The sequence below is a fragment of the Oryzias melastigma genome, linkage group LG10 (assembly GCF_002922805.2).
Source record: "Oryzias melastigma strain HK-1 linkage group LG10, ASM292280v2, whole genome shotgun sequence".
NCBI lineage: Eukaryota > Metazoa > Chordata > Actinopteri > Beloniformes > Adrianichthyidae > Oryzias > Oryzias melastigma.
The window spans coordinates 147,733-173,840 of record NC_050521.1 but is presented as its reverse complement, the minus strand read 5'-3'; the positions used below and the strand labels follow the sequence as shown (position 1 = coordinate 173,840).

The 26,108-nt window shown below is 40.7% G+C and overlaps 2 protein-coding genes across 2 annotated transcripts; one reads left to right on the top strand and one right to left on the bottom strand.

The window, feature by feature from the left end:
* Window positions 1-1,498: 1,498 nt before the first annotated feature.
* On the top strand, window positions 1,499-3,546 carry exosc3 (exosome component 3). Its single transcript, XM_024282889.2, has 4 exons — window positions 1,499-1,799; window positions 2,627-2,776; window positions 2,885-3,036; window positions 3,113-3,546. The coding sequence occupies exons 1-4, from the start codon at window positions 1,560-1,562 to the stop codon at window positions 3,318-3,320; spliced, it is 750 nt and encodes a 249-aa protein (XP_024138657.1). The 5' UTR covers window positions 1,499-1,559; the 3' UTR covers window positions 3,321-3,546.
* A 4,315-nt stretch (window positions 3,547-7,861) lies between these two features.
* Window positions 7,862-24,393, bottom strand: b4galt1l (DP-Gal:betaGlcNAc beta 1,4- galactosyltransferase, polypeptide 1, like). Its single transcript, XM_024283937.2, has 6 exons — window positions 23,598-24,393; window positions 15,584-15,819; window positions 12,356-12,543; window positions 9,678-9,800; window positions 9,380-9,484; window positions 7,862-9,266 (listed from the first exon to the last, which is right to left on the bottom strand). The coding sequence occupies exons 1-6, from the start codon at window positions 23,884-23,886 to the stop codon at window positions 9,137-9,139; spliced, it is 1,071 nt and encodes a 356-aa protein (XP_024139705.1). The 5' UTR covers window positions 23,887-24,393; the 3' UTR covers window positions 7,862-9,136.
* Between the last annotated feature and the right edge of the window lie 1,715 nt (window positions 24,394-26,108).

Below are 26,108 nucleotides of genomic sequence, written 5' to 3'. Positions count from 1 at the left end.
TGTGATGCTGTATGATTCCTGAAAAAAAAATCTGCGCCGTGCAGGGATGAAAACGGGTCATACACGACCCGTCCAGAATCTCATTGAAATGCCCCTTGATGTCATTTAAACTCTGAACATTAAGATAAATGTTACAGGATGTGCAAGTGCAAACATTTTGTTCATTAGTTTTCCAGATGCTTCATAGGATAATTGATGATCCCTAATTATCTCTAGGTGTGGGACAGAAGGGTGTACCCCGCCTTCAGTAGATGATAGGCTCCAGCAACCCATGAGGGATTCAGTGGGTTCTGAAAAAGGATGGATGTGCTCACCTTGTTTTACATTTTTAATTGAATGCATCAACATGATCTCATTTGGAATAAGATGTAAAAAAAAACTCATTATTAGTTTGAAAACATCACGCAATGACAGTAAGAGATGAAGGATATTAAAATAATAACAAATGTTAATAACTAATAAAATGTTTTCTCTCTATACTTTTACTATTTATACGTGTTAAAAACATATAATTCGTCTAAACTAGGAGCCTAAAACCTGAGGCTCTGAAGCCACACGCAGCTCTTTCATCCCTCCATTGTGGCTGTAAAGCCTTAAAAAATAATAATGATTTGAATAAAAATGTAGTTTTTGTAGTTTTGGTTCATTTGTTCTTGTTAATAAAGTTTCTTCATTTAGATTTTGAATACATGAAATAACTGAGCAAAATAAGGATAAAAGGTTCAATCTATTGTTGGAGCGGTTTACTGTGAGAATAAACTAATGGCACAATATATTTTTTAATGGATTCTACAGCAATGCTGCCAATGACAGAATTGTCCATGATTGACTTTCTTACCATTTTAATAAAAGTGTTATCTAAAATTTAGTGTTACTACAAAAAAATGTCCCTAGATTGTGGAGGAACTGTACCTCAATACAGACTGCCGAGTTTCTCCTGTTTTCCCCAGAATTTTTACAGGAAGAAGTGTACCTTGGCTCAAAAAAGATTGAAAAACACTACAGCATCTGAACCTAGATTGCAACGGTTTCATAACATCATCTGATGATCATAAATGAAGGGCACAAATAATCTTTTGTTTGGATTTGGTCCAGGCTGCTGGTTTGTCTGAATCTGCATCGTTTTTGTTACAGCAAAAATATGCTATCTTTGTGTGAAAAAAATTGAACACAACTGACAACTGTTTTTCTTAAAAAAGAAAAGGTTAATCAAGATTTTTTTCATTCTAAATTCCCACATTCCCAGTTTTGTTTAGAACTGAAGCTTGATATTTAAAGTTAAATACACTGTTGATGCAACTACAAAAATATGTGGAAAATTATTTGATTATTGGAGAATATTTTATACTTTTAAAATGTATTTAAAAGGGATTTTAAATCTAAAAAATACATTATTTTCGATGAAATTGTGTAAAACCTAAATTTGACCAAATCTTATGAAACGTGTTTCCTTTTTAAACTAGAAAAATTCCCTGAATTAGAAGGACTGTTGTTACTCCTGACCACCAGGGGGCGGAAACCAATGATCCGATGTCAACAACAAACAGAAGAAGACGGCCATGAGCACGACAGGCATGTTCGCCGTTCTAAAGGAGAAAGTTGGGCAGGTTGTGGTCCCGGGAGACGAGTTCTGCTTCGATGCCGAGAACACCATCTCTCTATCGGAGAGCGCCAAGCCGGACCGCGCGGTGTGTGGGCCGGGGCTGCGGCGGACCGGAGACCGCTTGGTGGTGATGAAGAGCGGCGTGCTGCGGCACAAACCGCCGCTCACCTTCTGGATCGAGTCCCAGCAGAAGCGGGTGAGAGCGGACCGGTCCGAACCTTTTTGAGTAAAACATATGAAGGAAATGGAGGAAAGTTCAGTATATCACCACTTAGTGATTCTCCTGTCCTTATGTTTTTCGCAACGTAAAAACTCAAATACACTTTCAGCGATTTCAGCAGTCTTGGTATAAAATAAGCTTGTTCACAACATTACTGCTTGTATTTTTGGTATTCATAAACTTTATAATTTTTGAAATAATAATCAGAATATGCCCCAAAGGAAATAGAGCTGCCACGATTAGTCGACTAATCGACTATTAAAATAGTCGACGACGAATTTAATAGTTGATTAGTCGTTACTTTATATTATATGGAGTCGGAGTGTAGTAAAGTTGACAGGTATAATGGTATCCTGCCAGCTTTTTGGACTATTTTAGCATTAATAAGGTTTTTAGGCTTTTTTTTGGAGTTTAGCTAACATTTCAGCAGCATGCTAGCTAATTTAGGTTTTTTTTTGTTCTTTTTAAGGCCAATTTGGCATTTAACTAATATTTTAGGCGGCTATCAGCTTCATTTATTTCAGCTATCAATTTCCGCATTGTTAGCTTTTAATTTTAGCATATTCAGCAACTACTTTCAGCAAAAAGCATTATCACATTAGCATTATCGCAGGTAATGTAACTTTCCTCGACATTATATTTTCAAATAAATACAGTGCCTGATTAATAGCTGTTTATTTCTCTATAGATCTCTATGAGATTTTGTCTTCGTGGAACCAGCAGGTACTTCCTGTTTGGAACGCCAGAGGGGAGGGGCCACTCAGTCCAGTTCTCTTTTAAAGTCAACGGTTTGTCCTCCTCAGTATGTGGCCACAAAAGGGGAGACCGTGATCGGGATCGTGACGGCCCGAGGAGGAGACATCTTCAGGGTGGACTTTGGCGGCAGCGAGCTGGCGTCTCTGTCTTACCTGGCGTTTGAAGGAGCCACCAAGCGGAACCGACCCAATGTTCAGGTAAGTGTAGGCGGAGCTCTTCGTGTGCAGTCCCTCTTTGGAGCTCAGCAGTGGATGAAGATGTGAAACCATCTCTGAAGCTCCACCCCCTCTCCTTCACCTGTACAGGTGGGCGACTTGGTGTTTGCTCAGTTCCTCATCGCCAACAAGGACATGGAGCCTGAGCTGGTGTGCATCGACGGGTCGGGGCGAGCCAATGGGATGGGGGTGTTTGGACCAGGAGGTCTTCTCATCAAAGTCTCGCTGGGGCTGGTCAGAAGGTAACTCCCCACCGCACCTGGAATCCTACCACCGCTTCCATGCTATCTAACGTGCCTTTTGTACCCCCACCCTCAGGCTGCTGGCCCCCAAAAGTGACATCCGCTCAGACCTGGAGCAGCTGTTCCCCTGCGAGCTGGTGGTGGGCATGAACGGCCGGGTGTGGGTGAGGGCGTCCAGCGTCCAGCAGACCCTGATAGTGGCAAACCTGCTGCAGAGCTGTGACACCATGACGACGCAGCAGAGGCAGCAGCTGTTCAAGAAGGTCCAGCAGGGGGCGCTATAGACCCAGAAGAAGCCTCTGAAGACTGGGTTCAGACAGAGCACTGTGATTGGTCAAGCAGGACCAAGTCAGTCTCTACAGAACCTTCTGGACCTGTTTGTGTTAATGGCTGTGAGTAACTGAAGTGTGGCTCAGAGGTCATGTGACAATCACATGACAACAAGGGCTTCAGCAGGAAGCATTTGCTTTTGTTCTAAATGTTTAAATAAAGTTTTTTTATTATTTTGTATTCATCACTTTAATGATTGAATTCCAGATTTTCCGTTTTCCCTTTCATCCCTGATCATTTCTGGGTCATTGTCCTGTTGTGGGAAGAAATTGGCTCCAGTCTAGTGCTGACCACAGGGATAGTGTCCTTATTTGAAGTCCTTTTTACCCGGAACAAATCTCCCATGTCAGCACTAAAGCAACCCCAGACCATCATGTTACCCCCACCCTGCTTGACAGAATTACTGTCCCAGCAATTTTTTTTTTTTTTTTTTTACATTTGACAGAAGTTTTGGTTTGGCAGCCATTAGCAGGGAGCTGCTGACTCTGACGGTCGACATGTCTGGGTCAGCTGGACTAGAAGTAAAAAATGACTCGACTTCCATGAGACGCTTAGCTCCAAAGGTCTAAGATAACAAGCGTGGGGTTTGAGAGTGCAATGACTCCCACATGTGGCAATGCTAATAAATGAGCTAAATGTCTTGACACAAATATGTAATCAGTGTGTGTCATTAATGGATGAGGAAGTGAATGAAACGTTAAGCTTTTTAACAGGTTAAGGTGCCTCTAAATTTTTGAGACTCGTGAACATTAATGGACATTAGAGCTGCCACAATTAGTCAACTAATCGATTATTAAAATAGTCGACGACTAATTTAATAATCAATTTGTCATTACTTTATATTATACGGATTCAGACTGTAGTAAAGTTGTGACCGTTCAGCACCCCAAAATTTTTTTTTCAGTATTTGAGTCAGTGAAACTTTCTCTTTAGTGAAAAATAGTTCCATGTTTCAGATGTCGACCTCATCAGAGAGATCAGGAATATACATTCCATCAAACTCATTTTGACAGGTGACCTTTGACCCTTTATATATATAATTGATATTAAATTGTTACATCATCTCGAGGGGCGGGGCACCTGTCAAAATGAGTTTGATGGAAAGTATATTTCTTATCTCTCTGATTTGATTTAATCTTGTTTTTAATACCATAAACTAACGAAGGACAGAAGTTGCATGACTCATTAAAAGTTTAATAAACTATAATCTTCATTGTCTTTATTTTTAGTTAGTTTAAAGCTAATGATGGTTAAGATGTGCTTTACATCCGCTTTGTGAATGACCCGATTAGTCGACTAACCAGAAAAAATCATCTCTGCCAAATCACTGTGAAACAGTGGGTGCCATTTCGCTGTGGCGACCCCAAAAAAGGGATAAGCCGAAAGGTGAAGAAGAAGTCGACTAATAAAACAATTGTTTGTGGCAGCACTAATAACTATCAGAGGCGATGTGGAGTTCAGTGTCTTGCCCAAAAATACTTTGACACATGAGTAAGGCCTAAACATAATCTGTAATCTTCTGATCAGAGGTCGACCACGCGGTCCGGATGAGCGGAAGAAGATGGAGCTAGAAGTTTCTGCAAACTGGATTTTTTGTGTCTGTTCCTGATTCACAACAACTTCAGTTCTAGTCTTAGTGTTCTATATATCTGTTCTCTATCATGAGAGAAATGCTACATGTTAAAAACATCACATCATTGGAGAGAGTCTTCAAGGCGGTGCAGACTTCCTCATCATTTTCCACCATCACCAACTCCGCGTCTTTAGCGTTAGCTTTGTGCAAACTGGTTTTTACTTAGCATTGAGGGAGTAAAATATTTACTGTATTATTTAATCTTGCTCGACAAAAATAAGTACAAATAATACTTCTACATCCCAGGGAGGAGGTGATGAGAGTCTCTTCTCTGACATTTCACATGTTCTTCTCCGTTAAGAACTTTTTCTCGCTTTAAACTAATGCAAAGATTCATTAATAAATTACAGTCGAAATGGTCATTTTCAAGTTTCAAAATGTGTCACATCAAGATTTCAATGTTTAGCACAAAATGAGTCAGTTTTCCCATCTGGCCACAAATGAGATACCAGACACTTCTTTAAAAAAAAAATTTTAGGCAATCACCAATAATAAAATGAGTGTGTTATGAAATGTATGTGTGTTTTTTTGTGTGTGTGTGTGGGTGTGTGTGTGTGTGTTTGTTTCTTAACCCTTTAACTGCCTGCTCAGCCAAACAGTGGGAAACATTTAGAAAACATGTTTTTAAAAATATTGATAGTGTCCATTACTCCCCAAGGTACGGAACCCCTAAAGGGACATTGAAGAAAGAAATTTGAAGTAATTTTTTTTATTTCCAAAAATTGAAATAATAAAAGAAAAAAAAAATCTGCTTAGCAACGGATTTGCACCAGATAGCAATTAGTAACCATAACACATTTTTGTTAATTCAATTTTTAGGAAAGAAGTTACTATCTTTGTGCAATAACAAGAATTGTTTAATTACTTTAATTATTAGAGAAACTAGTTCTAGTTAGTAACCAGAACTTTTTTTTTCACTTCAATTTTTTTACAGAGCCCCTAAGTATTTTTAGAAAAAAATGCTTGTTTTTTTTTTTACTTAAATTATCCTTTTTTTTCACTTTTACGTCCCTTTAAAGGCTCCATACCAAGACAATAAGCGGCAGAAAAAATACCTTTTTTTGGCATTTATTTTTTGGGTAGTAAGGATTAAGATGTGTAAATTGTATAAAATTGTTTAATTGTATTTTATGTTCATTTAAAAATGTTATTAACCAGAGGCTTTAATATAAGTTCCTATAGGTTTTTGTCTCTTCCTGCACATATTTTGTGTATTTCTATACCTGTTTTTTTCCGTATGTTGTACAAATGCACTTAAATAAAAAATAAAATCTAAAAATCTAGGACTTTTTTTTTATATAAATCCCATTAAAATCCTACAGATTTGTTGGTCCATTTGTTTACATGTCTGAGATGATCTGCATTTTACATTACAGTACATTTGGAATTCAAATTGTTACTTTGTGTTTTTAGACATTCAACTCGTTACCTTGCTAGTGACGCGCCTGGTTTTACTTAGATGGAAGTCTTTGAGTCCTCCATCCCACATTATGAGGAATAAAGAAACACTAAATCTTTTAAAACTTGAAAAACATCTAATTCACACTGAAGGGTTTACGTGAGAATTCTACAAAACATGGGAGCCTTTTTATTTTATTTTGACACACTGAGAGCTCTATCTGATAATAATCCATCTGTATCTTTGTGAGAGGAAGGGGGCGGACGATCATGATCTCACTGCGTTTGTAACGATCATCAATTTTATTTTATTTATTTGTATTTTGTTCTCTTGGTTTATACTGTATTGCACAGGTGTCAAACTCAATCACACAAGGGGCCAAAATCCAAAACACACTTCAGGTCGCGGGCCGAACGGGATAAACATTTATTAAACTCAATTTTTCAACATTTTAAACCGTAACGTTTTGAAGTAATTATAAACTAGATATACATCATTACCTGTGATAATGCTAGTGTGAATGCTGTAAGCTGAATTTGGCCTCTGAAAATGCTAGTGCTGATAGCTGAAGATGCTGAAATTGATAGCTAAAAACACTGAAGCTGATAGCCAGCTAAAATATTAGCTAAATGTCAAATTAGCCTTAAAAAACAGACAAAAAAAACTCCAAAACAGCCTAAAAACATCTTGGTAAATGTCAATTTTTTTAAACTTTAAAACTGTAACTTTTTAAAATATTTATAAATAATAAAAAGGTTGGAATATCTTCAGCGTAAATCGATTTAAACCATAAATAAGTTTCAATATTTTACTCTCCATTAAAAAAAAAAATTCTCAAAATTATACAAGTTAGAAATAAGCTCAAGATAACATCCGGTCATTAATAACAATAAATAAAATGATCTGGGGGGCCGGTTAAAATTACCCACAGGGCCGGATCCGGCCCCCGGGCCTCGACTTTGACACGTGCCGTATTGTGTATTTATTTACTTACATTTTCATACAGTCCTGTGCTGTTTTTGTTGTTTTACTTTGTGCATGATTTGTGTCATATTGGGATTTATTATCACAACTAATATTTATTTTTTATATTTATGTACCTGTTTGCAAATATGTAAATCAATTTAAAATATTGTGTTGAAAAGAATCTGCTGCTTTTGGTTAATCGGACAGTTTTTAACATAAATAACTCTCTCTGCAGCTAGCTTATTTTCTATTTTGTACAAATGGGAACAATTCAGAGTAAAAAATGGGTTAGAATTTATTTCACTAATATAATGGTGTTCTTATTGATCTGTTGCTATGGTGATGTATAAATCTTAGTTAAAATGAGGATGGCTCTTAGTAATTAACTTATTCTGATCAGAGTGTGTAAAACTGACCCTGATTGGCCTTTATGGAGCATAACGAGTTTACCATCTGTGACTCAAACTCATTCTACAGAACAAAGACGCACACAAAGCTCAGTTCAGATCTGGAGTTTATCCTCACATTTCCTCACTGGTTCCCCTCCAGTTTAAGGCACATTCCAGGTGATTGTTTCACACGGTTTGGTCTGCAGATTCACAAACAAATTACACACACCCATGGATATCCGCCGTCATCAATCAGACGAGCTCGTCCAGCTGTCAGGTGACTGTTCACAGGATCAATAGAGTCTTTGGTACCAACAGCTGCAGTAAGGACACTTACAATCAACGAAAGAACAGCTAAAATAATCAAGTACAAATTTATCCTCAACTATCCTGATAATCGAGTCATCGGGGTTCTTTTGGTGGATGGATCCATCACTTACCACTGGTTCTGATCGATCAGCACATTCAGGAGGATCTAGAGTTGCAGCCTAAACAGAGGCTGGCTGCTTTGGTTCTGATCCCGGTTCAGCGGGTAAACATTGATCCAAACTGATTATCAGTAACGTTCAAAATCACGCACACACAAACACACCAGCTGGAGTTTGGACCTGGTTCTGAACTGGTTTATGAGGCTGTCGGTTCACTGTGTGAGCTATCCATCGTCATGGAAACAGGTTGGGTCAAACCTTCAGCAGGGGGCGTCATCTTCAGAAGTTCTGACCAGAACTTCATCACCCCTGGAGCTACAGACTACTGCTGCAGCAGGAAGCTCCGCCCCCATAAAGTGCCTCAAATAAGGAAGTGAATGTGTTTGGTGAACCGGCGCCATGAGGTTCTGCAGGAATTCAGCTAGCTGCTGAGATAAGTACTCTTGGGAAGTCTCCAGAACTGAACTCAAGTCCCGAACCAAGACTGTGGTCTACATCACTGAGTCCAGCTCACACGACGGGGTTGGTGGAACCAGGTGTGGTTGTGTTCTCCTGAGGTCCCGGTCCGCTTACTGGATCGGTGGGTTTCAAGAAACGTGCAGAAAAACTGCTGGTACCAATAACAGGCATAGAACCAGAACCAGATCTAAACTCACAGCATCAGTTACCCATAATTCCCCACCACCAGTAAAGTCCCAATCCTGTGAGCCTGCAGGGCAGCTCTGATTGGCTAAAATTTTCAAAATAAAAGCTTTGGAGGTTGGGCAACGAGAAGCTGAGTGGCTCCAACCGACCCATCGGAGAAAAAGAACAAGCTCTCGTCCGTACATCCATCTGTGCAAAAACAAGGAAGACAGCAGAGTCCAGCAGGCCCAGTCCAAAGATCCGGACCAGAACTTAAAGCTTCAAGTGTCAGAGGCTGCATCAGTCCCACTCCACCCCCCCACCCGCGCCCTCAGGGCTTCCCTACATCCACTGTGATCTTTGTGTACAGGTCAAACTTCTCCACCTTCAGCACCTGGTAGCTCAGAGAGTTTATGCCGTCTTTGTTCATGGTCTCTTTAGTGTGAGCGATCCGGTCAAACCTGGAACCAGAACATCAGAATCCAGGTTCAAGAGTGAACATCAGCTCCAAACTGGAGCAGTTCTTATGAATGTCAGACACCACACAGCAGTGAATCACAAAGCCTGTGGATACCTCTGTGGGTTGGGATCGTTCTTCTTGTCCCGATTGTGTCGAATCATGCGACACTTCCCCACCTCTCCGCTGGGTCTGGAGACGGACATGCCCCTGGAGACCACCCTGGAAACACACCAGAGGTTAAAGGGTAACTAAACCAAATCAACTTTTTTGGGCTGTTTATTCTATAGATGGGACTTTAGAAAAAGAACAAGAGTGAAGAGCAAAGAGAAGAGCTGAGGAGATGAGCAGTAGAAAACAAGATAATAAAAAACAAAGCCTGGATTTCTGACTACATGCTGACATGGAGGAGTACCTGTTGTAGATGTCGTCGTCCTCGCCCCCCCAGCCCCAGTAGTTGTTGGGGAAGCCATTGATTTTCAGGAATTGCTCTTTGCTCAAGGATGACACCCCCCCGAAGAACTGGTTGTATGGTAACCTGCAGAAGAAACAGACCACACCTTAGCACTCGGGTATCTTAAGACCGCCTGCTCACTTGAGGTCATTTGGGTTCTGCTGCGTGGCCAGAATTTACCCCAGAATATCTGAACAGAAACTGGAGCAGAACCACAGATTAAGTTAAAACAAAAAAATCCAGAGTGGAAATTGAGACAGAAAAACAGGAAATATCATAATCATAGACTTGTCAGGTTGTTCCAAAAATACTGTCAACCTGTGAGAGAGTGCATTTGTGTGTGTGTGCATGTAATCATCCATGAACACTCACACATGTATGTGAAAGTGTGTATCCATGTGTGAGTGCGTATACATGTATGTGTCAAAGTCAAGGTCCGGGGGCCGGGTCCGGCCCTCCGGGTAATTCTATCCGGCCCTACAGATCATTTTATTTTTTTATTATTAATGACCCGATGTTCTCTTGTGCTTATTTCTAACGTGTATAATTTTGACTAAACATATTTTTATATAGAGTAAAATATTGAAAGTTATTTAAGGTTTAAGTTGATTTATTCTGGGATCAAATTCCTGCCTTTTTATTATTCATAATCATTTTAAAAGGTTTTGGTTTTAAAGTTTAAAAAAATTGGCATTCTGCTAGCTTTTTGGACTATTTTGGCATTTACTAAGACTTTTTGGGCTATTTTGGAGTTTAGCTAACATTTCAACTACATGCTCCCAAAGGTGTGTTTTGGATTTTGGCCCCTTGTACGATTGAGTTTGACACCCCTGGTATACATGCATGTGTGAGTGTGTATGCATAAATGATAGCACATGTATGTGTGAGTGTGGACAATTGTGCAAGTAAGCATGCATGTGTGAGTGGGAATGCATGTGTGAGTGTGCATACAGTAAGTATGTGTGTGTCTGCATGCATATGTGTAAATGTGTGTGTATTTGTGTGTGTGTGTGTGTGAGACAGGAAGTGAGTGCCTCAGCACATGGCAGTTTTAGGTCATACGTCTTCCTCTGTGGTATCTCTGTCAGCATTTCCTGTTTTTCCTAAGAATTCCAAAACCCCTTCTGACTCATCTATAGTCTTTTTAAGTTTTTAATGTTTTAAGTCTGCAATTGTTTTTATGTTGTTTTTTTAAGTTTACAATATTTAGTAATTTTATGTCATTGTTTTTACTGGCTGTTATACTTTTATCACGAGTGTCTTTTTCTTTGTTTTATTTTTACATTTTTTATTATATATGTACATTTATTTTATTGCTTTTAAGTATTTTATCTGATGTGTCTTTGAGACAAATGGACCTTGAGTCTGTAATAAAAAGTATGTTCTATAGGGTTTTAAAACTACAGAAAGGTCCAAACGAAGGTCCTATGCTCTCCTACTAAGAACATGACCTGATGATCCTTTAAGAACCCTAGAAGACCAGCAAGAACCCTTTTCTGACTAAAAAGGTTGCTTTGGTTCTCTTTTGTCTTCACAAAACTGCAGCAGCAGCTAAACATCAGACCCGCCTCAGGTTGGTCATTAGTGACAGAAATCCAGATGTTTAGGAAGCGTCCTCTGCGGTCTCTGCTCTGCTGGTAATTTCTTTCATTCATGAGTCTCCTGCTGGAGGCTTCACTTCCATCAGTTCATACAAAAAACAACACTAACTCCTGAATGGGTTTCTGAACTGAATGTTTAGAAGTTTTTTGTCCAGCATTGATAAAGATAGAAAAATAACACTAAAGAACTACTATGCGGTGCGTTCACTGACAAGGGAAGAAGTGGGAAATCCTCATGTCAGAGGTGTACAGTATAGTCCCTCGCACACCTGATGGTGTCAAAATAAAAAAAATTGGAACTTGGAATAACAGCTACCATCTAGTCTCACTCATGCCAGATTTACACAGATGAGTAGTACTGCCACAAACGATTATTTAAATACTTGACTAAACACGATTGGTCGACTAATCGGATCATGCGCAAACTGGATGTAAAGCACACATCTTAACCATCATTAACTTTAAACCAACTAAAAACTAGATATGCATTACCTGCTATAATGGTAGTGTGAAGGCTGTAAGCTGAATTTGTCTGCTGAAGATGCTAAAATTGATAGCTGAAAACGCTGAAGCTGATAGCTGAAAACATTGAAGCTGAAAGCCAGCTAAAATATTAGTTAAATGCTACACTAGCATAAAAAAATGAAAAAAGCTGAAGTTAGCCAAAACAACTAGCATGTAGCTAAAGTGTAATTCGCTGTGTTATAGTCACCGTAAATATAAAACAAAAGTCTATAAATTTGAACTTTCAAAGTACAATGGAAGTTTTTACTTTGAAACCCGGACCTTTTACTCGATTTTACAGCTTTTGTCGCGACATTGAAGCATCATTGGACTGGAAATAGAACACCTACGTAAAGCTTGCGTTGCGGAGAGACAAAATTCAAACACAGAAACGACGGAGGCAATGTAAATGTTGGGACTGATCAATGAACATTCTATTTTCTGTGTCAACGCAACAGAGACCAGTGGAAATCCGGCGGCAGGGTCATGTGGTAATGTGACTGCTCCCGCTTCAGCAGGACAGACGTTGCTCACCTGAAGCCGAACTTGTCCATGGACACGGACAGGTGGCGCGGCTGGCTGAAACACTTGTAGATGTTGCGATCGTCCATGGGGATGAGGTCCACGTCGCTGAAGACAAAGCAGTCGTAGTCGTACTCCTTTAGAGCCTCGGCGTAGCCCACGTTCAGCAGCTTAGCCCGGTTAAACGTCACATCACCATCCTGGAAGAAAGGCACACACAGGTCAAGTCAAAGGTAAACAGTTTTACCGAGATCTGGATTCTGGTCTCGACTCCTTATTCAGGTAAAAGGCTTTCATTCAAAAGTAAACAGTGTTGCGGACAAAGTTGGGACAAAAGTTGCCCATGACCCTCCTGCAGGAGAAGCTGAACAACAAGAATTTAAAAAGGATTTGCAGCATTTTAGTGTTCTGACAGCTAAGAGGCCGATCTTCCTCCTACGCGTAAAAGTCCACCCTCCTACCACTCTGCAAAGCCGCTCTTTGATGAAGAATATGAAGACGCAGGTTTGGCTTGTAGTTTCCCACAGCCTCAACTCGCTGCTCCCTGATCTCAGAGCACACCTGGTCTCTGCTTCAACACGTTCCTACGCCCACTTCGACAGAAACACGCTTTTGGGCATGTGTGTCTATATTACTACAGGTATGAACATTTAGAGCATTTGAAGACAAAAATGCAGACTTCATCTGAGTCCATACAGCAAACACCAAGCCTCAGAATCACTTTCAAACCTGTCAAGCTGTTTCGTTTTTATGAGCACAAATTCTTTGATAAAGATCTAAAACTATGACTGACTGGTCCACATTGAAGTTCATCAAGACAATGAAAACACCCTAAAGCATGGTTGTCAAACTCAATCGCACAGGGGGCCAAAATCCAAAACCCACCTTAAGTCACAGGCCGAACAGGATAATTGAACACTCTAAACTTTAAAACTGTAACTTAACATAATTATGAACTAGATATTTAGCATTAACTGTGATAATGCTAGTGTGAATGCTGTTAGCTAAATTTGACCACTGAAGATGCTGAAATTGATAGCTGAAATCACTGAAGCTGAAAATGCAGAAGCTGATAGCCAACTAAAATATTAGCTAAATGCCAAATCAGGTTAGGTGAAACAGCTAGCATGTAGCTAAAATATTTGATAAAAACCAAAATGGGCAAAAAAATTTGAAAAAACTAAATTTGCCAAGACAGCTAGCATGTAGCTGGAATATTAGCTAAACTGAAAAATAGCCTAAAGAACAGGGAAAAAAGAAGCAAAATAACTTCGGGCCATTAATAACAATAAAATTTAATGATCTGGATTGCCGGATAGAATTACCTGGAGGGCCAAATCCGGCCCTCCAGGTAATTCTATCCGGCAATCCAGATCATTTTATACTATTGTTATTAATGGCCCCATGTTGTCTGACGCTCATTTCTAACTTGTATAATTTCAGTCCGTGAATGGAAGAAGCTCCTGTTGCCATCAATGAAGCAGGAAGAGGTTAGTGGGGGAGGAGTCGAGACGTCTCACCTGAAGATTCTCTGACTCAAACACACCTGGTGGGTTCAGGCACCACAGACAGAAAGTTGAGCAGCAGAAAGAAGAAAAGAAGAAAGAAGCCGTGTTACCGAAGCAGCCCTCCGCCACCAGCAGGGGGCGTGTCCCAGCGGCTCCACCGCAGCAGCCATTGTGATTGGTCAGAAACGCCTGACATGCAGGGAGAGGGGCAAGGGAAGGGTAGGCGGTGGGAAATGCAAAGAGGAAGATGAAGAAGAGGAGGAGGAAGAAGCAAAGACAAGAGAGAAGAACAACTGTGAGTCAAACACTTTAAAGTAGGTCAGCATGCAGAAGGCTGAGCACACACGCATCAGAACCTGGGCCGGAACAGAACTCTGATTTGATTGGCAGCAGTTCCGTCCGTAGCTTTCAGATATTTAAGCCCGCCTTTTCCTGACTATCAGCGTTTTGTGGTATCAGCCGGGTGCAGATGCTTCACACTGGGCCTCACGACGCTCTTCAGACGCTCCTTTTCATCGTTTCTGTTTCGCCTCCTGCATAATTCATGCCATGAAACCGATCCTGGTGCACCTGTGGGAGGAATGGGCTAGGTCCAGGTCTTCCCAGACCCACGGTTCTGTTCATGAATGACAGAACCACCCAAGGCAGGGTGCATGCTGGGGCAGCGGAGCGGGTCGGATCAGGGGGCTGTGTCACGGCGTCCCGGTTAAACACACATTCACACAAAACAAACAGCCAAGGCGGCTGCAGCTTGTTAGGCTTTCCAGTCCAACAGGAGGAACCACTGAAAGGTTTGTGTAACCATTCTGAGCATTGTATCTGTGTTTGTGTCTGAGCATGGGTGTGTGTGTGTTTGTATTCTTTGTCAAAGTGGTTGAGACAAACCCTTCTGAGGTTTCTAGAATGCCCTCCTTGCAGCAGCTGAAATGGTGCAGGTTTCAGGATACACCTACTGGTTGTGCAGGAACTGTTCTGAGGTTGCAGGTCATTGTGCAAACAATCAGTCTGCAGAGCCTCTTTTAGGTTTGGGGGAGGAATGAATGAATGAAATGGTTTATTTATAACAATCAGGAATAATACATGAAATAACATATCAAATTGAATTACAACTTGATCACTTGAAGTTGGAGTGGGAGGAAGCGAACTTATATAATCCCACCCTGGCTCGACCATACCATTTTCTCTACATGAATTATTAACATCCGGTTCAGGACTACGTCAAATCGGCTTCAAAACTTTTCTTCTGTGCCATGTTCAAGTCTCCTTGTTGCTGTAGTTGTTTTGCAGTAGCTGAGGAGAGCTGGAGACACACATCTGCTCGTGACCCCATAGTCTTCATGTTTTTGGATGGAGAGTAACAATCACCCAGATGCTCAGCCTCATAAGCATTTCTGACCTTTGAACTCGATTTAAGGTTGTTCAGAGCGTTTCCGTGATAACGTTTAGAGCCATGTGTGCCATCTTTCTTTTATGTCCTCAGACACAGAGAGGAAATCAAGTGTTTTTACAATGACTTGGCCTGTACCAGGAACTCTTTCCATTTTGAATAGTATCAGGTTTTTCCCAGAATTTCCCTTCAAGCGTTTCTACGTGGACCTCGCCAGAGTTAGTTCTTCTGTGCAGAGTTTGAGTCTTTGTTTCGGTTAATAGTCTTTCTTTGGTGGGTAACATGCAGCAACGCGTGTTTGAAGTCTAACTCCAACACTCTGGAGGCTGTGTGAATGAAGCGTACCTGGTTGATGACGTAGACTCCGTAGTCCAGCTGCTGCCTCTGCAGGATGGGGTGCAGGTAGTACAGCCAGTACTTCAGGTGCTCATCTCGTTTGCGGAATGGAATAATGATGGCGACCTTCTGCAGCGCCAGGCAGTCTTTGGGTTTGAAGCGTCCACCCTGCTGCACATTCGGGTTCTCACTCTTGATCTGCTCCAGAGTCACAGGATCCTTGAACTCCACCCGCAGAGGACCCACTGAGGACAGACAAGAGCGCCAGAATCAGCCAGTCCCACATTATTACAACAGAGAGCAGGTCCACACCACTTCTTGTAATCATTGGTTCAGTGTGGTACTAACCACAAAACCACAGGTTTAAAGGTAACTGTGATATTAGTTAGAGATGTCAAGGTAGTATGGTTTTGTAGGAACATCATTTTTGTCAATCCCTGTTTAACAAACATGTCTCTTAAAATGATTCAGTTAAAGAGCTTTTACGGTTCGCTTTTAAGCTTCAGTGATCATTGTGTGCTTTTCTCTCACCAGCACTTTTCTAGTGTGTACATAAAGATAGACAAGTGAAGCCCTGCGGTCACTTCCTGTTGTTCAACCCACACGAGCCGACGCCTTTCTGCACATCAGTTTCAGGTTTTCTGTCCTCATTTGGCTACAATAAAAACACAGCTTCAATTGATCTGTGACACAAACCAAAATCTCTCTGGAAAAACCCAACCTGTTAGATGAGGTTTGTTCATTTTGTTTCAGACTAAAGTCTTAGTCACAACTGCCTTTACAGGCTGACTGTGGGTGAAAAATGGGGAATCGTGATTGGGGCACAAAGGTGGATCCAGCCCTCCAGAGCATTATATTTTATTGTTATTAATGGTCCGATGTAATCTTGAACTCATTTCTAACTTATAATATAATATTGACAAAATATATTTTTATGAAGAGTAAAATATCGAAAGTTATTTAAGGTTTAAGTTGATTTATTCTGGAATAATATTCTTGCCCTTTTATTATTCATAATTATGTTAAAAAATTATAGTGTTAAAGTTTAAAAATGGGCATTCTGCTAGCTTTTTGCACTATTTTGGCATTTACTAAGATTTTTTGGCTAATTGGAAATTTAGCTAATGGTTCAGCTACACGCTGGCTAGCTGTTTTGGCTAATTTAGGCTTTTTCCGTTTTTTAGGATATTTTGAAATTTAGCTATTTTTTCAGATACATGATAGCCGTTTTGACCAAAGTTTTTTGCTTGTTTTTTTAGACTAATAAAGCATTTAGATAATAAGGCATTTAGACAATATTTTAGCTGGCTTTCAGCTTCAGCGTTTTTAGCCATTAGCGTCAGTGAATTCAGCTACAAACTTAAGTGTTTTCTGCTATCAGCTTCAGTTTTCAGCTATCAGCTTAAGCATTTTCAGTTATCAGCACTAGCATATTCAGTGGCCAAATTTGGCTTTCAGCATTCCCAGTAGCATTATCACAGGTAATGCTAGATATCCAGCTCATAATTATGTTAATGTTACTTTTTTGGAGTTTTAAAAATTATATTTCAGTGTGTTTAATAATTGTTTATCCTGTTCGGCCCTTGACCTAAGGTATTTTTTTTTTCATTTTGGCCCCTTGTGCGTTTGAGTTTGAGCGACAGATTGTAGTGAACTATTATACAACACATAAGGGAAAGTAAAGGTGAAATAGTTTTCATTTGAACAAACTCATATCCATCATGGACAATCCTGAGCACCCTCTCCCTCCTGTACTTGACGGACAGCAGTGCGCCTTTCCAAGGAGGCTCAGCCAGCCTCGCTGTAACACCAACCGCTACAGGAGATCATTCCTGCCTCACCCCATTGGACTATATAGTTATACATTCTTGAAGTTTGATTTTCTATTAACCGTTATCAGACTGACTGCTTCCCTGATTTTTGTCACTTATTATTTGTTTATTATGTGAGACTCCTCCGCATGGAGAGGAGCCAGTTGAGGTGGCTCGGGCATCTGGTCCGGATGCCTCATGGACCCATCCCTGGAGAGGTGTTCCGGCTATGTCCCACTGGGTGTAGGCTCTGGGGAAGACCCAGGACACGCTGAAGAGACTACGTCTCTTGGCTGGCCTTGGAAGGCCTCGGGGTCCCGCCAAAGGAGCTGGAGGAAGTGCCCGGGGAGAGGGAAGTCTAGAAATCTTTGTTTAGACTGCTGCCCCTGCGACCCGGATTAGCAGAAGAAGATGGATGGATGGATTTAAGCCACTGCAACAACCAAATTTCTCAAGCTGGAATTGATAAAGAATCTGTATCTTGTCTTATTTTTCTGACCGTCCTGAATCCTGCACACTGTGCAAGGAGACAGTAGTGCTCTTCACATGACAAGTACAGGCTCATTGTGTGGAACTTGAATGAGAAAACACGGAAAAAGTGTAGATTGTGTAGGCATCTTACATATGACGTGTACACCCAGTACACGGTCAGTAAGGAGCTTACAAACAACCAGAATGTGGTAAGGACACCATACAACAGCATCACCCGTACTTCATAAGTGCGTGTAACTTACATTATCCTTACAAATATGTCACAATACCCTTACCACATGCATAACAATGGCATGTTCCATTTTCAATGACGTCCATTAAGGTCAGCCGCAAGCAAACCACAAGACCCACCTGTGCTCCATTTAAGATGCAGCAGCTCCTCTTTACGACCCCTTATGAACCCGGAAATCCCAAAAACCTACACTTGTATGGGTCAACTTCTCCATACAGGTGCATGTGACTGCGGTTTTAACAAGTAGCTTTATCCTAAATAAGAACATGTTACTTTTAGAGATTATAAACTAGATATAGCAAGTTCGGTTGTAACTTGTTGTTTTGAAAGATAACTACTTTTCTGGGAAAATTTACTGTATTCTAGATTCATTTTTTGGAACTAAGTGGTTCCATCTCAGCACTTCTTAGATAAACAAAGTAAAGTTTTAGGGTTCTTTTAGTTCTGTATAAAAACCTGGACAGAGTGTGATGGCATCACAAGTGTGAATTGGGGCAATTAGAAACTAAATTTTGATCAAATTTGATGTCACAGTGACAAATGCCTGAAAGTTTTTGGAGCGTGCTCAGTTAGGATGAGCTAAAGAATCATCAAAATGTGACATTCTCTTGTTGTTTAACACAAAATAAAACAAAAAACTTCAATATAAGGAGCAGGAAGATTGACAAAAAACCTTGCAAGAATCAAAACAGAAAAACTTAAGAAGTTCTGAGTGAAATACAATATTCTAGTGAAACAAGTTCATTGCTGGCACTGATGGGGCAAAGCAAAACACAATGGCAGGTGATGAAAGGTTAGTCAGAAAACATGTAAACTGACAGGAAGTCTGTTCAGAGAGACGAAAATGTCAACAAGAGCCTCTCCAGAAAGTGTCAGAAACAGACGAGTGCAGCCTTCCTGCTGAGGGAAGCCATGCTGAACAAGGATGCACACAGCTGAGGAAACAGACAGCGCGCCGGGCCAGGCGGCATTCATGCTCCAGCTGCTGATAGGACTGGAAACCATGACGACCCTCAGCTCAGAGAGCAGCGCCTCGTCTTCAGGTGCTCTTGCAGCGCTGGGATGTCATGTTCTGGGCTCACTGCTCCCTCTGAGGTTCGTTACCATGTAAACTGGTTCTGGCAGAACCACCACAACAGCAGAAACCAGGGTAGAGGAGTTCTACAGATGTTTACCATCTTTGTAAACTCCAGGGATGTGAAGAAGCTTCATTAAAAACAACAACCCCCCACCTCCACTGCTGAAAAACACGAAGTAATCAGCATCAGTGTCACAAACTACTGCAGCATGCTGTAAACAACACCCATCAGGCTGAACAATGAAACCAGATCCGGTTCTGGATTTGCTCACAACCCTTCCCATTAATGGACAGCCTCAGGTGGTGTCATGACAGAGCGCTGCTGTGGTAAACAGCTAATCTGCAGCTTCACCAAGCTAAACCTGACCTGATTAGGTTCTGAAGAGTGGTCCAGATCTCTGACCCTGAAGATTTCTGTTTGTTCTCCAACATCCCACAGCCTTTATCTTTGATAAAACTCAGCAGAGGCCTTGAGTTTGTGTAGAGTCGTGTAGATTGGTGCACTTAAGTTGCTGGAGGCTTCTTGCAATGTGTAACAGTATTGATTGCAGCCCTCAGGCAAACCCAAACAGGAACTCATAACTACTGGAATAATCAGACGTCTCTTGGTTAATTACACTCGTTTGCCATCATTGACAGCAGGCGTCTGCCTGAACGCAGTCATTCATGCAAGCATCATAGTTTGTGGCACGCAGAAGGATTATCTCGTGATGCCATCAACCGTGCACATATCCTGTTCAGTCTGCATTGGTCACATAGAACTCCACGTCGGCGGGCTGATCTGCTGAAACCATCCAATACCGGGCATCACTCTTCCAAAACCTTCTCAGCTTTATTCTAGAGCCGAGGTCGGCAACCTTTAACAGTAACAGTGTTTCCTACTGATCCAAACCTAGAGGGAGCCGCATCGTCTTACTTTAGCCTTTAAGAAATGTGGATTTGCATTCATGACTTTTTTTATATATATAATAAATGTGAATTTTGTCTATTTTTTGGCACAAACAAAAAGTAAAAATATAAAAAGAATTTAGCATCTCTAAAACGTGATTTCTTTTTTTTTTTTTTTTTAAATAAAAGACGCTCTGTGCCAAACAGGATCATCTCAGTGCAGCTCTGGACAGACAGTAACCAATGTTGTGCAGCATAAGTTAATATGTACTTTTAACTCATAAAAGATCAAACTTTTTACCAAAGTTTTGCTTTGCATACAAAATCTGTTCATTCTGGAGGTAGAGTTGATCAAACAAGACGTCTTCAGGTCAACAGGATGTAAAAACCTACATAATTTATCATCTATGTGAACCTCAGACATCAGTTTATACATTTAACTAATCTAAATTTAATAAATGCTAATTAAGTAATCCTTACTTTAAAAAATGATATTTATTTTTTCTTTTATTCCTTTTTTTTGTTATTTTTCCTTTCTTTGTCCTCAGCAGTCTTACTCTGCTGGGTTTTGTTATTTTAGTTTGGGGTTGGATCTTGGTAGTCTAAGTTTGCAGGCTTTGTTTATTTGTTTTCTTTTGGTAGTTTTGGTTAAGCAGTCATTAGCAGGAGCTGCTGACTCTGACGGTCAACAGTCTCCATGAATTATTTTATGTTTGGCCAATGATCGATCCACCATAGAGAGATAAAAGACCCACATGTGGATCTAGAGCTGCAGGTTGAAGAGCCCTGGGATAGACATACCAGACAATGTTCTCGTCACCCGAGACTCAAATGTCGGATCAAAGATGACATAGAAATCAGGAAACACAGAAACAACACAATGTCTTCACTACAAGATGCTCTTCTCTGAAGACCCAAAGCATACAGAGTGAGGGCGTGGACCCTCAGAGTCAGACCTGACAGGTCCCCACCGCTCTCATCTTCCTGCAGGTGTGAGGTGGGGGGTCTCCTCTCATCCTCCACCTCTGTGTGGTCCAGCAGCTGCTCAGCAACAGGCAGGAAGTGAACAGAGACAGAGTACATCCAAACAGAATTACTGCCAACAGATTCCCATCAGCTGAGCTTATTTAGTGCTCCAGATGCAGGAAAACAGCTGCCATTTTTATAAAAGACCTTTCCCACCCCAAGCATGGAGTGTTAATCCCCCCCACACACACACACACACACAGGAAGGCCAGAACAATCAGGCTCAGAAACAGATTTTCCCTGAAGCAGCAGTCTTCATTAGCATCCTCACGCACACGAGCATCCCAATAGAATAACACATACCTGTTGGAAAAACAAGTTTTTCCGCTAATTTACAATCCCTCACAACTCAAAGATAACATTACCAGTGCAACAAAAATGGTGAGAAATATTGGAGCTATCTAGTCGTACAGTTTTGATCCAGATTCCAGCTCAGGTGAGGAAACAGAAATGTCTACAAGTGTGTCAGAATGTGTATGAGCAGGGAGCTTGTGGCTTTCGGCGTAACAAGTACAATTTTTTTTTCAGTGTTTTTTTTTTGTTTTTGTTTATGACTGCTTCTGTTTTTACAACAATTTGAATAAAAAAAACAAACAGAAATGCTGTTTCTTTTATCTATGTCTTCCATCATTAGAAAAAAGCCACAAGTACATGTAAAAACACACCGCAGAACAAAACCCGGTCACCGCGGAAACCACCTCAAAGGAGTCAGAGTTTACATCCAGGTTCCTACACAAAAATCACGCAAACCACCACATCTCCGATGACCTTTGACATATGAAGCTCATTAGCCTGAGAGGCAAAAGCTGATAACAGCTTCACTGTTTCCCATTTCATCCTCTGGACAAAGTCCTCCTTGAGTGGTGGGAGAACAAACCTAAACAGACGACCAATCAGAAAATGACTCGTTAGGGATTTCACTCAACTTCTCACATTCAGCAGGTGAGCCATGTTGAGTCATACGTGAGCAGCTGTAATGTGCAGGAAGAAATTAAGCATTAACTGGCCTCACACTCCTTCCCAAACAGGCTTTTGGGAGTGTTTGTGGTGGACACAAAAGCACTAGTTTGTTCTGTTTATTTTAGTTTATTCTATTCCCATTTTAGTCTTCTCTTCTTTTGCTCATTTCTAAGTATGTAGACAATAACCTTCAGATCTCCATAGAACTCGTCTACTGGAAAAACACCACAGAAGCTGCTAGACTGCAGCACAAAGATGAAAACCTGAAGGGGACAGGCAACTTTTGTCCTGCATGAAGGACATTCAAAACCCGAAAGACACGTCTAGAAAAGGGCAGGGTGCTCGACTGGTTCTACCAGCCTCAACCTCTCACATGCATACAATAGTTTCATGATCTTTGCTGGGGAGAAAAACGTGCCAGAGTTGAAGTCATGGTTCACAACGTTTCTGTAGTACCAAAAGAGTTCTGAACCTGAAAGTGGCAAACGTTTTCATTTTTCAGTTCTCGGTACCTACAGATGATATCTGGTCTTTGGAGGGTTTAAAGGCCCTGACTCTGTTGACTCTGGATCACGTTAAAAGTGACACACCGTTTTGGTCAAATTGTTCTGCTCCGAGCAAGGAGCCTATTCAGACTGAGGAAACTCAATATTGGATTGCTCCAATATTGCTCGCCATTTTTGTTGCACCGGTAATAGGAGAGAGTGTAAACAGATGGACGATGGGTAGTAAGGGCATGCTTACTCCATGCCAATGGCCCCACCCACAAATTAGCTATTTTAGCTAATTGTGGATTTTTTTCCGTTTTCTAGGCTATTCTGGAGTTTAGCTAATATTTCAGCTACATGCAAGCTATTTTAGGATTTTGTCAGGTTTTTTGTGGGGTTAATTTGGATTTTAGCTAATATTTCAGCTGGATTCTAGCTGTTTTGGCTATTTCAGTTTTTGGGGTATTTTTGTTTTAGGCTATTTTGATATCTAACAAATATTTTAGCTGGCTATCAGCTTCGGCAATTTTAGCTTAAGCATTTTTAGCTATCAATTTCAGCATCTTCAGCAACCAAATTTAGTTTACAGCATTTACACTAGAATTATCACAGGTAATGCTTTATATCTAGCTTTTAGTTAGTGTAAAGCTAATGGTGGTTAAGCTGTGTGCTTTACATCCAGCATGGCCTGATTAGTCGACTAATCTGAAAAATTAATCTGTGATTAGTAAACTACTAAAATAATCGTTTGTGGCAGCACTGGTGCTGGCAGGTCATCACCAGACATTGTTCTGATGGACCTGAAGCACAGACCAGGTCATCATCTCTCCTTCTAGCTGACAGCCTGACGACCCTTCGTGGTCACATGTTCCCCCCTGGCTGCATCACCTATCCTCCTCGGTGTTTTTGTGAACTCATTGGGTAAGACTTTAGCCTGATGCTGTGTTCAGCAGCTGCACTTTCAATATTAAAAGACAAACTTAAGCAGAGAAGAAAGGCCTGTCGTGTTAATAAAGTTGGGTTTAAACGAATACAACCAGAATCTTACCGAGAATGGGGGACGTCTCCGGGCATTTCTCCAGGCTCCTCACCGACACCTCCGCGTTCTTGGAGTTCTGCCCTTCCGAAACCAACTCGGTTCTGTTGGTGACCGTCTGGACGTGGTTGAAACGCGGGGGGTTCTTGCGCATCTGTTGGTTCTGGGCGAAGGCGAACCGGACGTCCATGGAGCGGACGTAGAAGAAGAGGGTGACGGAGATGTGGAGGACACAGAGCAGCACCACCAGCTTACAGGTCCGGTGGAGGAGGCTGAAGCTGACTGCGGAGTCTCCGGACATCCTGGGGCAGCGAGTTCGGAAGGGGAGCCTTCAGTTAAGACGGTGACAGCAAGCTGGGAAAGTTCGACAGAGTCATCCGGATCCCCGCCGAACATCCGTTATTTGCTCCCAGACTTCATTTTGGCAGCGGTTCGGAAGCTCCGTGGGCAGAGTTGAGAGAAAATGACACGACAGAGTGCCGGGAAAAAGCTGGACAACAGGGCAAAAAGTCGTTAAAAGTTTAGCCAGATAAGAACTAGCACCGCTAGCTAAAACTCTGTCCAAGTTCGGCAGAGTTTGACATGAGCGGGGTCCAAACCCAGAACGCTTCGTCTCCGACACTCGAGTTCACTGAAGTCCACGGACGGTTCACGAAACTCTGAAAAGTTTCACCAAAGTGACGGCGGGAACGTCAGAAAAGCGTTAGCCAAGCACGAGACACGGAAAGTCGCCGAGAGTCAATAAAAGTTTACGGTCTGAGGAGGCAGCGGACGTCAATCTGATAGAGTCAGCCATTACACTTCCGCTCCTGAGCTTTTCAAAATAAAGCTCACCTCCTCCGCTCCTTAAAAAAATAATACAGAAAAAAAGTGCATGTCTTTTGTTAATTAATAGAACAATATGCACGTTTTAAAAAACATACAGATATGCATGAATTTTGAGAAAATTGATTTTGTTGGTTTGTTTAAATAGTAATGATATTTTGTGCGTGTGTGTGGGTGTGTGTGTGTGTGTGTATATACACCCCCCCCACACACACACACACATATATATACACATATATTAATATATATTAGTTATCTATATTTATATTAATGTAATTCCTATTACTTGTTGTAGGAACTGAATACATTTAATAAAAGCCTAAATTCTGCAATTATAATCTGAAAACTAAACTTTATCTCTAATACTTTTTAGAGGTTTGCGTCAGTGTGATTTGAAGTATACATTGGTCTGTCTGCACTACTTTTTTATCATCATGTTGGAAAAGCTATTATCAAAATAAAGTAAAAATAAATAAAGTTTCTAAAAAATGTAAACGTTAACTATGTTTTTGTTTAAAAGGACGAATTTTGATTTAAAAAAATCATTAAATTTCAGTCGTGAACTTCACAAAATCCTGCTTTATTTTTGAAAGGGGTTCAGCTCACATCCGGTGTTCTCAGGTGAAGACGGGAGGGGGCGTGGCTACTGGTGCTATGACGTATGAGTTCATATTATGACTAACACATTGATTTCTTTGAATTGTTGCCTCATTTCGACTCAAATATGAAGAACAATAAAAGAAAAGCAAATAAAATGAAATAATTCAAAATAAAACTTATTTTTGTTGTTTCAAAATTAACAGGAATGCTTTCAACTGTTTTTCTATTCACTTAAAATTAAGTATTTTTATTCCAAATACCAATACATTGTGATATAAAAAACTATGTGCATTACTGATATTTTAGAATATCAATCATCATAGATATCAACTGTAATTATGAGTAGATCTTTTGTTAATTTCAACATGCAAATAATAGAAACAGGATATGCAAACCACATGGTTAGGTATGAGTGGCTCATAAACGTCTATACAACTTCCAAAAACACTCCAGTGTTTTAACATTCACTTTGTACACTCCAGTACCAGTTTGGTAGCTGATCCCCTTCCTGAACTTGGGCTGTCAGGGAGAAAACTTCCTGATCTGGAAAACCTCATCAGCAGAAGGAGAGGTGAACCGGACGGATGCTGAACCTCAGATAGTGGCCCGGTTCTGGAGGAACATCTGCCGGGATGACATGAAAGAACTCGGACATGTTTGGTTCTGCGTTAAAACACATCCTTTGGGAAACATGAGTCAGACATTCATGAAGATTTCCTGCTGGACAAAGTTCATCTGCAGTTCCTGGTCAAAGAGCATTTTTGCAGAGAATCTGTGCGCACAAAGACTTTCTCCCATAACAGAACTGACTGATTAATATGTCTTAATGTGACCTGATATAACATAGCATACCATCTTTCTGAAACAACAAATTGACACAAATAGATCAATAAAGTCAAGGCTTATGTTTTTATTTGCACATTAAGAATATTTCCTTCAGTGATAAGATACGTCTCGACAAACAAAAAACTGGTTTTAAATCTACTTTCAGATCTGGCTCTTGTTTAACTTCTCTATTTCTCTTTTCCTGTTCCAGCTATATTTTCAGCTCTTGTTATGTATCTTTCTTTCTTTCTTTGTTCATCTATAAGTTCATGA